Raw genomic sequence first — 13,362 nt, 5'->3', positions numbered from 1 at the left:
GAAAGGGCAATGGGGAGCCAAAGTAATTGGCCTCTTGGTCAAGAATTTAGCATCCAATTAATTTTCAATTGTAGCTTTAAATCACAACAAATAAATCTTAGTGACACTTGATTTTGTGTGTTAACAAAAACACCTTCAGGGTCTGCTCCAGCTTTATCCATTACCAGTCCTCTTGGTGTTCATACTGACTTAGCAGCAATCTGATGTCACCATTCTCACTTATACCCAGGCCCATTTATATTGTAATAACCATCTCTCCCGCTTTTTCATCTTTATGTTTTTTCCTTGTTTAAATGTATTATGACTCAGATAAAAGGTGATCTCCTCTAACAAGGCATTCTCTAACCCTGAAGTTGCCTCCCTCCTATACCTAGAGCAATCACAACACTTAGAGGTTATATTGTAATTATCTGGCTATTGTCTATAAGCTTTTTAAGAGAGGGGCCCACATTCTGTTCACCTGGAAAAATATTTAGGAGTTTCTCATAATCTGTTGAGTGAATGAAAACTCAAGCAAGACTGTTCTAAAAAAGGAAAACTTCGGAGCTATGGAACAGCTATTTGAAGGTAACACGTTGAGCCAGGTGCCACACTACACTCCCAATGTACAAACATGTCCTCCAGGGACATACAATCTACTTAGGGGGAAAGGCAAACAAACTTATATCAGATAATAAGTAAAATTACCTAAATCCATAATGATATTGGAATTCTAACAAGGGAGAAAAAATTTCTGACTATGGAAGTGGTAAAGTGAGAATAGAACGAATTACCAGAATATATCAAGAGAATGTATTTTGTAAGAAACTTAATTACACAATATTTTTTTGTTCACCTGGACTGTTCCAGGAAGAAAGCAATATGATAAATATCTATCCCTTCTTCTATATACACATATACATATTTTCTCTCTCTCTTCCCCCCGCATGCTTGCACGTAAGCACGCATATGGGTGATCACACACACACTCACACATTTCTTAAAATAATTAAAAGATATAGGATCTTATGTATCCTACTCTCTAAATTAAAAAAAAAAAAATCTTGGTTACTAGAACTGAAATTTGAATGCTGTCTTGCAGTCAACATCAGCTATTAAGTCAAACTGCGGATAACTTAATGATATCTCCCCTTTTGGCAAAGTATGTTAATACCAATAAAGGATGGTGAAGTCTTATTACAAGGAATGAGACAGATAGCAATAGGTTTTAGGCCTACTGAAAAAACATAAAAATGCACTGAATAGATACAAAGAAGAGAGGTTTTTAAAATGGTGACAAATTATGATAGTTTTAAGGCATTTTAACAGTGTGCCACTGTAGAGTCCAATAAAGGAAATCAGGTCTGAGAAGACATGTCACCTGTCACTTCAGATATTTGTTTACATTTCTGGGAGTTTCTACTCTGTTATAAAGGATGACTCAGATGAAATCCAGGCCATCATTCCTCATGGTAATTGGTTTGCTAATTCTGCAGCACAGCTTTTGGCTTCTGCTCAGCAGTTGGCCTAAGGTTATAAACTGTACTATTTATTAAGCCTTATTAAGACTGCTGTCAGCTGTAATCATATTGCTCCTCTACACAAAACCTTCAGTGGCTCCCTGCTGTTTTCCTAATTAAGTCCATACTCCTTATCTTGGCATTTAAAAGTCCTTTACAATATGTTTCTAAACTTCCTCTCTGTTCTGTATTCTCACCACTCCTCCAAAGGCTGTTGTGATCTGATCAAACTGAGCTACTTCGTGTTTCTCGAACACCCTTTCTGATATCCACCCTTACTCATGTGGTTCTGAGCAGAATGTTCTTTCTGCTTCCCATTTTTAACACCCCATTCCCACCCATCCATTGGTTTGCCACATCAGGAGCTTCCCAGGTAAAATGTGAAATCGGCCTCCGCATACAGAGGTCAGGGAGAGCCTGAAGAAAGGCAGGTCACTCCAGACTGGTAGGTGGTATGGTAGATGTAACAAACAAGGTAACTTACATTTCAGGCTTGTCTTGAGCAGCTGCAAGATGAGTAGATCTCTGCACCTGCTCACCAGAATCTTTAAAAAAAGGTTTATAAGAGGCATTAACTGGGTTCAGTCACATATACGGTACAGATGGTCTCAGCAACACATTACTATCTCAAAGCTGTACCCTTGGGGAAGCTTCTAGCATGGGGAAGGTAAGTGGAATGCACATTCCAAGAACAGGTGAGGGGCTGAGGAGCTTCCAACTGCCCAGGGCCCAGCTCGGGGGTCAACAGGTGGCCATGTTCTCATGATGACCTCCTACATTACCATCTCTCTATGTGACTAGAATTACCAAGCTTTCTTGATGTATCTCAGAAATACCCTATTAAAGAATTTAAAGTGGTATGAGGGAGAAAAATATCAAGTTTGAGTGACATAGATTTAATTCTGAATTCTAATTTTTTTCTCTTTGCTGATGACCTTGAGTATGTTAAATGAGATCACAATGTAATGATCGTGTCATAGTGTCTGGCACATGATAGAAAATCAATATACACTGGCTTCCCTTTCCCTAACTTCTCCAGTTCAACATGGTCTCTTCTCTCTTTGAATTACATACAACATAAAACATTCCAACTGTGTCACCTGGGAGTCACACATGATCTCTTAGGACTTGTCACTTAGGAAACATTTGTCCTTTCATCAGGGATAAATCACTGACAGCACATTTACAAACCAAACACAGAAAAATCAATGCCAAAAAGAAAAATCCCACATACCATAAATTAGTTCATCAAACTCCGAAATTTACCATGGCTTCTTAGCTCCTTGTTAGGACTAAAAATTATTATTGGTTAAGAAGGAAAAAAAGGACACTGCAGTACAAATGACAAAATTATTGTAAGATATTCAATTAAAAGTAGATCTAGCATTAGCTGTATTTTAAACCTATTTTGTTATTTACAATATACTAACTACTATATACACTGAGAACTGGGTCTGCTTTAAACACTAGAAAACATCCAATAAAGACTATTTTCCACATAGCATGGAGTTAAAATAAAATTTAATTATTGACCCTTAACCAACCTGTTAAAATGCATTTCAGTTTTACTAAAAATCTGTCTTGATTAGCACTTACTCAGTTTATAATTATGCTTAATGACCACTAACTATATCTAGGCTACCTTACAATTCTAAAGATATTAGAGTCTTAAGCTTGACAGACTGATGTCTTTCTAAAAATATTAGTGCATACATTAATAAATCACAGGAAGTATTGGAAGGGTTAGTTAATTTTGAGAGGAGTGCATGGAGACCACACTAAATTCTTAGGGTCTGGTACCTGCATGTGCACTGAATACATGTTTTGGCCCAATATCTAATGACCATCTATTCAAAAGCAGTGTTAGATCAAAGTCAAAGACAAAACCGGATATTGTCATAGAATGAATATACTAAAAACAGGCTTTGTATATGATGAATATGGCAGATTAGTAACAACTCTAGAAAAATAATGCATATATTTTTAAAAGCTTTAAATGAAGGCAAAGCTGAGCTTTGTCTAAAACAAACTTTTCTTTGGTTATTTGCCAAAAAATGTTCTAAGTCAGTTATAGACAACCAAATGGATTCCCTGGCAAGCAATGAAAACGCATATAGTATTTACCAACAATAGCTTTTAGAATAGCAAGTTATCATCTATTACTAAATTTCTATAACATGAGTGTTCCCTTTATGGGAAATAAAAACAAATAAGAATATAGAAGAAATGTACACATTATTATCCTGCAATGAAATATGTATCTTTTTAAAAGGAAAATAATTTATCTGATTACATAAAGGATACATATTTATTATAAAACTTTTGGAAAATATAGAAAAACACCAAAAGAAAAGAAAAATCACCCCAAATACATACATGAATTGTATGTATTTGCTCAGCTAACCAATAAAAATAGAGGCTCACATTGCCTGACTTAATTCTTAACATAATTCTAAAAGTTCTTGACTCCCTGTGTACTTCACCTTGAAAAATGATTATATTTGTTCAGGAATTTTCCAAGCCAAAATAAATTACATTATGGAAACGAATAAAAACATTTATGTGGGGGGGGGGGGGTGCCTGGGTGGCTCAGTCAGTTGGACATTCAGCTTTGGCTCAGGTCATGATCTCACAGTTCCTGAGTTCAAGCCCCATGTCGGGCTCTGTACTGACAGCTCAGAGCCGGGAACCTATTTCAGATTCTGGGTATCCCTCTCTCTCTCTCTCTCTCTCTCTCTCTCTCTCTCTCTGCCCCTCCCCAGCTTGCGCTCTGTCTCTCTCTGTCTCCTTCAAAAATAAATAAACATTAAAAAAAAATTTATGTAGGAATTGCTCACAGCCCAAAGGTCTGTTTGGTTCTTGATGCTGAAAGCTTCACACTGTTATGTATGGTGGTAATTTTAAAGAAGTCTGGTGATAGTTTCCAAGGTTTGACTTTAAAAGCTTTCATATATACGGCTCAGTCTGAGAGATGAGATGCAGCTCACCTTCTGTCTCAGGGCCACATTTTCCCTAGCCTAGCATTTGAAGGACAGGTTGCCTATTGGGATTCTTAGGACTGATTTTTATGCCACCGGCTATGGCTGAGGAAATTTCCTGAGAGACACAAAAAGCCTGGCACAGTCTGATACAGTCAACAGTGAACGCTGTCAGAAAAAAAATCTAGGCTCAAATGCTAGAATTACTAGTAGCTCACAAGAATTGTGAGAATTACTTAATAGCAATAATAATAAAAAAACACATAACACTTGAGTGTTTAATATTAATATATATTGAAAATACAATATGAATTTTGTATGCATTTTCACATTCAATCCTCAAAATAATCCTTGTCAAGCAGGCCCTGCTTTTCTCTCCATTTTATTCCCGAGAAACTGAGGGTAAGAAAAGTAAAACATCACAGAGCTGGTGAGTAGCAGATTTGTGACTAGGTCCTAAGCAGTTTCACTGCAAAATGTTTGATTCCTATGATGCTACAGTAATACATTATATGCTCAGTGCTTTTACAGTCCAGCACTTTTGCTGTCCTGTACGTGACCGGGCCACTTGGGTGTCACCATGCATAAGATGATGTATTTTAATCATAAAGGATCAAAGGTAGATGTGGCCTGAAGCCTTAAACTCTCCAGATGCTAAAAGGCCATAGTTCTAAGATTCAAAGAGTTGTACAGAAAGCAAGGACCCCTGGATAAGCAAAGTCTTACTATTGCATTATGAATATTTACAAAAAGCATGCAAACAACATATATGTACTACTGAGCACAAATCTGCATTAGGGACAGGGGATCAAATGGAGAGTAAGGAACCCTCTCTTGCAGAAAGTTCATATGGGAAAGAAAGCATAATTTGTATGTCTCCCTTATGACACCAAGGGCTTCTTGAATGCATGAGATATGTCTTTCACACTTTTGTGCCTTCACAATATAGTACATAGCAGATACCCCCTTGATAAAAATCCACATGTTTAACCTGGCCTAAAGTAGTGTGCATGATCTTGCCTTGCCTCGTACCACTCCACTCTCTTCCCTCACTCTGTATCATTCTTGAAGACATTAGCACTTCCCCAACCTAGGAAGTTTGCCCACATGCAGGTTTCAGCTTAAGTACCATTTTCATAAAGAAATCTCTCTTCTGTACACTAGATCAAATTTCCCTATAAATCATTTCCATCTCATAAGATACTTTTCTTTCCTAACACTTAATTACAAATACAATTAAATGCTTATTTTTGTAATTAATTGTACACGGGCAGAAACAGTACAGGTCTTATCTGGTGTTATAATCCCAGCATCTAACGTAGTATCTAATACATGGAGGTACTCAATAACAATTTGTTAAATGAATAAATGAGTGAAGAAGTAGATGAATAAGTATTTCCGAACAAATGAATAATTTTTAGAAGACACATATAATCATACAATCATTTCTGGAAGCTACAGATGCAAGAGAAGCAGATAAATCCTGAGAAGCTTAGGGGCTAGTACAACAGAGAGTCATTAGAAATTATTGCTGTTTTCTCTGAGACATTCATTTTATTTATTTATTTTTCATTTTTTTAATGTTTATTTATTTTTGACACAGAGAGACACAGCATGAGCGGGAGAAGGGCAGAGAGAGAGAATCTGAAGCAGGCTCCAGGCTCTGAGCTGTCAACACAGAGCCCGATGTGGGGCTTGAACCCACGAACCGCGAGATCATGACCTGAGCAAAAGTTGGACGCTTAACGGACTCAGCCACCCAGGCACCCCTGAGACTTTCACTATAGAGTTGGTTGTTATACACACTCCATCACTCTTCTTTTGCTTATACCAATCAGTCATCCATATAAAGATTTTTTTTTGAGCTACACCCTGTTAGTTCACCCACATCTTAGGTTTTCAAGTTAGAGGCTTTGATTATCTTTTTGCTATGCTTATAAACTGTCGTGACTTCACTTGGCTCAGCACTCATTTGCAGGAATTACCTTAAAATTAATTCAGCGTTCAGGAGGCCAAAGACCCTTTGGAAGGCTCAGGCTCTTTTTGAAAGAAGACTCTGGATTGATTTTGTGCTAATGAATTGATTTATTGAATAAAGAGTCACATCTTTCTTCTAGGGATATCACTAAGAGCCAACATCTACCATACTCCACATACAAAAGAAACTTAATAATCATTGGATTTGATTAGAAAAGCAAGAAAGTAACAGAATCCTTCACTTCCAAGCTAAATCAATTCAGTTCTCTTCTTTGACAAGTTCTCTTCACTGACAAATGGAATATCAAAGCTGAACAGATGTTTAGAGTACCAAAACCATAATTCAGTCAAAAGTTACATTTTATTCTTTTCCCTCTAGAAATAAGTCCAAGTACAAATACAAACTCAAGACTTTTTCAGTCATCTAGACCTTAGATTATTACTGAAAAAATAGGAAATTATATACTCATCATCAGTTTTGGGATTGACATTTTATCAGTGGTTTTTAAAAAGTTCGTGTGTGTGTGTGTGTGTGTGTGTGTGTGTGTATCTCAGATAGGTATTTAAAAAAAAATCAATCCCAATAAATCAAAGAAGAAGCTCTTCACTTTGCTACTAAGATGAGACATTCCCCTATAACTCTCCAAGGCAAAACATTTGTAAGATGACCCTTTGAGAAAGGAGTGGTATTAAGAAGTATATTTTAAAAAATCTAATTCACTAAACTCATTTTAAAGAGTTTAGTTTTTTTATATAAGTTATTTTATATAAGAAAAGAAAGCCTATCTAATTGTTTTTCTATCATTAAGCCCAACTGTAACTAAATCCTTCATAGAGTGCAACTGTATCATCTTGCTATATAAAGCTAGTGAGTGAAAAATAAATATTCTTAAATATTTTCAGGAAGTTGTGGATTAATTTTCATGAATGTAATTCCTCTGAGCTTTACTTAAACTTACTCTAAGTGTCACAAATTCTGGTTCATTACTTTTACAATTCCATTGGCTTTGTGTACTGAGTACATTTAAAAGTCAAGTATTTCTTATAGAAGATGAAACAAAGAAATTGTTTTCTGAATTTTAATCATTCCTTCTCAGGCCAAACTGTATAATCATTTCTTAAGAATTAAACAGTTATGGACAAGAAAAAGTAGCTATACCAAATATAAATAAATAAATAAATAAATAAATAAATAAATAAATAATTTTTGTTGTGTTCAATAGTAAAATCACCTTTCTTTTATTTTTTTTTGACAAAAGCCCATCATGCTCCTAATTTCTCTGCTTTTGCGAAATTGATTCCCAGAAGTGATTCTGGAAAAGCTAATAATCATAGGGAAGAGTGATATATGATCATTTCCCCCCCTCCATGTGTAGCCAGAATATAAGCATTATTGTATGCTTGAAGCATACCAGGCACTGGAGAGAAAAGCTCAAGAGGTTCATAGTCCAGAGGAGGAAATGAAATATCACACGATAAATACCATTCCAGTGACAGAATCTTTTCCTGTACGATCTCTTGGTTAAATCCCTCTTGATAGGCCAACTGGCTCTTACTGCTCCCCCATCGGCCTGCACAAACACCTGACCACAGAAGAAATTAGCTTTCTTCCAGAAAGCTAATGGGATTATCCTATTTTAAGTGCCATCTGTTTTTCTCAAACAAGGCTTACTGATACCTGTGTGTTCCCTGCCCAGAGAACAGCAAAAATTGAAAAATATGTAAAATTAAGTTGCTGGATTAAAACTGCCATTAAAGAACAGAGAAGGATCTGTCCACTGAACTTGCCAACAGTGAGATAATAGTAATTTTCTCTGATCAGAGCCCTATATTCTACTCCAAGAGAGAAGATAAAGGAACAGAACTATGGCTTAATCTCTCTCCTTGAAGCAGTAAGAAAAACCCTGTGTATCCAAAACCTTCCAGAAGAGGGGGCCCAGAACAGGAGAAGGAGGAACAAGGTGGGGAGGAGGAGGAGGAGGAGGAGGAAGGGGAGAAGGAGGAGGTGGAGGAAGGGGAGGAGGAGGGGGGGGAGGAGGAGGAGGAGGAGGAGGAGGAGGAGGAGGAGGAGGAGGAGGAGAAGGAGGAGGAGGAGAAGGAGGAGGAGGAGGAGGAAAAGTCTTACTAACAAGGAACTGGTATTTATGTGAGTCATATTTGGATATGATTGAATATACTTTTAGATTTAAAAAATGGAAAGGGTAGTAAAAACTAACAATGAATTATTACATATCTTGATGTCTTGAAATGCTCATCTTATTGCTTATTTCTTTTTAATTAATTAATAATTAAAGTTTCTAGTTTTTATTTAAATTCCTGTTAACATATAGTATCATATTAGCTTCAGGAGCAGAATTTAGTGATTCATCACTTACATATAACCTTCAGTGCTCATCACAACAAGTGCCCTCCTTAATGCCCATCACCCATTTAACCCATCCCCCTAACCACCTCCTCTCCAGCCACCCTCAGTTTGTTCTCTATAGTTAAGAGTCTGCTTTATGGTTTGACTTTCCCTTTTTTCCTTCCATGTTCATCTATTTCATTTATTAAATTCCAACCTCTTACACTGTTGGTAGTAGTGAAAACTGGTGCAGCCACTCTGGAAAACAGTATGAAGTTTCCTCAAAATAGAACTAAGCTAAAAATAGAACTGCTTTATGATCCAGCAATTGCACTACTATTTACACAAAAGATACAAATTACTGACTTGAAGGGATACATACACCCTGATGTTTATAGCAGCACTGTCAACAATAGCCAAATGATGGAAAGAGCCCAAGTATCCATTGATTGATGAATGGATACACATACGTGCGCACACACACACACACACACACACACACAACTGAATATTATTCAGCCATATAAAGAATGAAATCTTTCCATTTGCAATGGCATGCATGGAGCTAGAGTATATTATGCTAAGAGAAATAAGTCAATCATAAAAAGACAAACACCATATGACCTATTGTTTATTTTAAAAGGATTAAAGGCACCTTGGTGGCTTGGTCAGTTAAGCATCTGACTCTTGATTTCGGCTCAGGTCATGATCTCACAGTGTGTGAGATCAAGCCTCACGTTGGGCTCTGAGCTGACAGCGTGGAGCCTGCTTGGGATTCTCTCTCTCTCCCTCTCTCTGCCCCTCCCCTGCGAGTGTGCTATCTCTTTCAAAATGCATAAATAAACTTAAAAAAGTAAATAAAAGGACTAAAAGTAAGTCTACCCAGAGAAAAGAACCATCTCCGGTGTTGTCAAACACCTAAGACAATGCTGTAATTCAAGGTTTCTCCAGAGCAACACTACTGACATCCTGGCCAGATAATTCCTTGCTGGGAGGGGCTGTCTTGTGCATTACAGGATGTTTAGTAACATCCCTGGTCTCTACGCACTAGATATTAGTAGCAACTTCAAGTCCTGTCAATCAAAAGTGTCTCCAGACATTTGCCACATGTCCCCTGAGAGGTAAAACCATCCCTTGGTTGAGAACCATGGCTACCACTGATGTGTAGTACCAGGTACAGTGGCAACATTGTTAATGGTACCTGGGACATTCGTGAAAGCATCCCAAACAACTGTGCTTGAGTTGAGCTGAGTCAAGGGTGAGCAAGAATTTGTTCACAAGACCAAAATAACTCCCTTTCCCATGAGTAAATTTAACCAGAGATATCAAAATTGAGAACACTGAGGGTCCATACTAGCCATTTCTGAGGCAATCAATTCCCCAAATCACACAGGCACAGTTGCTCTGCCGTATTCTCCTTTCTTCACCATAATGTGTTCTGGACACTTTACAATGTTGAAAGATGGTATAACAACATAATAAACAGTGATGGTACCTAAATCGCTAAGTAGCTATGTAATCTTGGGGAGTCGTCTAACTTTTGGAAGTTTCAGTATCAATACCTATAAAATGAAGGTGTCCAATTAGCTGATGACCTCCAATGCCCCTTCAAATTAAGAAATACTTTGATAAATCTTTCTTGTTTCTTGTAGTAGGCTCTCTGCTCATTAAAATGGACACCTTTCATGTATATTGATTTTAAGTGGGAAGTAATCAAATAGCAGTTCTAATAAGTTAGGTACTGAAAACGGGTTAGTAATGCATGCTCAATTTTCATGCCCCTCGGCAAAAATTATTCATACCCAAAGAAGAAATAGCTCACCTTTTAGACAAATACCAGTATTACTGCATTGACAGTGAATTAAACTGCCCAAGATTGCATCCGTTTCAAAGAGGTACAACCTTGTCACGTCACAGATGTATACGTGTATCATATTAATATACTTGAACAATTCTGAAATGTTTCCACAAAGAGAGAAAGGGAAGAATTTAGTTCATTATATAAACCATTGTCTTCAGATACTTTTTTTTAACAGACAATTTTTTGGAGCAATTTCTGATCCACAGCAAAACTGAGCAGAAAATACAGTTTCCATATACCCTCTCAACCTCATAAACACATAGTTTCCTCCACTGTCAACATCCCCCCACCAGAGTGGTACATTTGTTACAGTTGATAAACCTACACTGACACGTCATTATCACCCAAAGTCCATAGATTACATGAAGGTTTACTCGTGGTGGTGTACATTCTCTGTGTTTGGAAAAATGCATAATGACATCTACCCGTCATTAACAGTATCAGATAGAATCGTTTCACTGCCCTAAAAATCCTCTGTGCCTGCCTAGTCATCCTTCCCTCCCCCTTAACCTCTAGCAGCCAATGAATTTTTACTGTCCTCATAGTTCTGTCTTTTCCAGAATGCAGCCTTCAGCATGCAGCCTTTTCAAATTGGCTCCTTTCACTTAGTGATATGCATTAAAGTTTCCTCCACGACCTTCCATGGCTTGACAGCTTATTTCTTTTTAGTGCTGAATAATATTCCATGGCCTGGATGTACCACTGTTAACTTACCCACTCACCTACAAAAGGGCATTTTGGTTGCCCCCAAGTTTTGGCAATTATGAATAAAACTACTATAAACATCCATGTGCAGGATTTGAATAGATATCATCAGATACTTTTAAAATGCAGTTTGATGTATATTAATAAGCAAAGCAGAAATGAATATCACAGTGTATCTTCTTGACTGAAAAGTCAGTCAAATTCTAGTAAGTAAACTTCTAATTTACATGTTTCTGAGTCAACTCAGCAGTTCTGTTAGAAAGCCAGAAGCAACAGGTATTCTTAGAGTAATAAGTAAAGACTGTTCTCCAGGTTCTCACAGAAGTACAAAAGCGAGCAGTAAGGCAAGCAGACCCCAAGAGAAGATGAGATCACTGTAAGATCCGGGAAGAAAATCCCACATATGTTCTGGCCATACAAACTATAGATGCTTACCAGTTCCTTAGGAGGAATGGGAGACTGATTTCAGAATATGTTACATTTTTTTTTTTAGTTTGCTATATATGAACATACAGAGTAGAGTCTTTAATACAGTGGTTATTAATTTGTTGTTGTTATTGTTGTTCTGTTAAAGAACTCCTTTGATGTATCAATCGGGTGTTACTATAAAACAAACCACCCTGAAATGTACTGGCTAAAAACAACCACTTACTTAACTCATGACTCTGTGGGTCAATAATCCTAGCCGGTCTCGTTTTGCCTCAGTGGCTTCCCCCCCTCATCTGCAACGTGGTTTTGCTTATCGTTTCTGTACTCTCCCACATCCCCGTGCCTGTGTCTGGGACGACCGCAATGACGCAGGCCCAGACCCTATTCTCTCACCCTCCAGCAGGTTAGCATGGTGTCTGGAGAGAGGTCATGAGTGGAAGCATGTGAAGGTTCTTGCAGGTTAGCCTCTGAACTTGCACAGTCACTTCTGTTCACTGAAGCCAAGTCATAAGGTCTTCTCAGATTCAAGGGAAGGGGAAACGGACCTCACAGTTTTGTTTGTTTGTTTGTTTGATAGAGAGAAAGCACATGTGCATGCGGGTGGGCCAGGGATAGGGGCAGAGGGGGAGCAAGAGAGGGGGAGGGAGAGAAAGAGAGAATCCCAAGCAATCTCCATGCTTAGTGCAGACCCCAACCCTGGGATCATGGCCTGAAATGAAATCAAGAGTCGGATGCTCAACTGAGTGAACCACCCAGGTGCCCCCAGATTTAACTGATGTGGAGAAGCTGAAAAGTCACCTCATGTAGGGCACAGATACAGGAAGAAATGAAGGATTTGGCCATGTTTGCTATCTGCCATATTGTGGTTGTTAGACTATCAGGACAACATTGTGGTTTAAACTTTGAGCTCTGGAAATCAACCACCCAAGCTCAAATCCTTGCTTCGCCATTCATTGGCCAAGTAGCACTGCCCTCTTAAAACCTAAATCACCTTATTTGTAAAACGGAGATAATAATACTAACTACCTTATAGTGTAATTATTAGTGGTAAGCACACTGCCTGGCACAAGAAAGCATTCAGTAAGTGTTTTCTCATTGTTTTTATTTTATTATCATTACCAACTCTTAAGAGAGAAGTTTAACTCACTCCAAGAAACAAAATTATTTGTCCAGTTTGGACAGAAAGAGATAAACTGCTTTCTCTTTCAAATAATTCATCTTTAAGTCATTTCTTTAAGTCATGTTTCTGAGTACATACAACGGGCAGAGGAGTTATTTCTGGTTAGCTTTTATTTATATGATAATGAATGGCTTTTTCCAGTTTTCATTGACAAGAACAGAATCATCAAAGTTCTCATTTGCTAGATAGTTTTAAGTAAAAATATATTTAAATGTTTGACTTTCCATCTGTCTTTAACTTTTCACTTCCTTAAATTTACTTTCACCATAATACATGCTAACACATTGAAATTTTTGACTAGTAGCTACTAAGCGATTAAATTAAGAAATAAAAAGGATCTTTTAATCCTCCAAAACATATACCCTACTTGTATCTATCTGTCAAAAATC

At 37.5% G+C, this 13,362-nt stretch overlaps 1 protein-coding gene across 3 annotated transcripts in view; it reads right to left on the bottom strand.

Moving 5' to 3' along the window:
- OXR1 (oxidation resistance 1) overlaps positions 1-13,362 on the bottom strand; it is a 362,974-nt gene that overhangs the window by 312,693 nt on the left and 36,919 nt on the right. The window contains exon 1 of one of the 3 annotated variants that reach the window (XM_042924409.1): positions 1,984-2,000. The exons of the other annotated variants lie outside the window; for them this stretch is intronic. Within the exon in view, the coding sequence (XP_042780343.1) occupies positions 1,984-1,985 (2 nt within the window). The 5' untranslated portion in view covers positions 1,986-2,000. Of the gene's footprint in view, positions 1-1,983; positions 2,001-13,362 lie in introns of those variants that run through there. 3 annotated transcript variants of the gene reach the window in all.

This window comes from Panthera leo, chromosome F2, assembly GCF_018350215.1.
Source record: "Panthera leo isolate Ple1 chromosome F2, P.leo_Ple1_pat1.1, whole genome shotgun sequence".
NCBI classification, from domain to species: domain Eukaryota; kingdom Metazoa; phylum Chordata; class Mammalia; order Carnivora; family Felidae; genus Panthera; species Panthera leo.
This window is presented reverse-complemented; position numbering and strand designations above follow the sequence as displayed.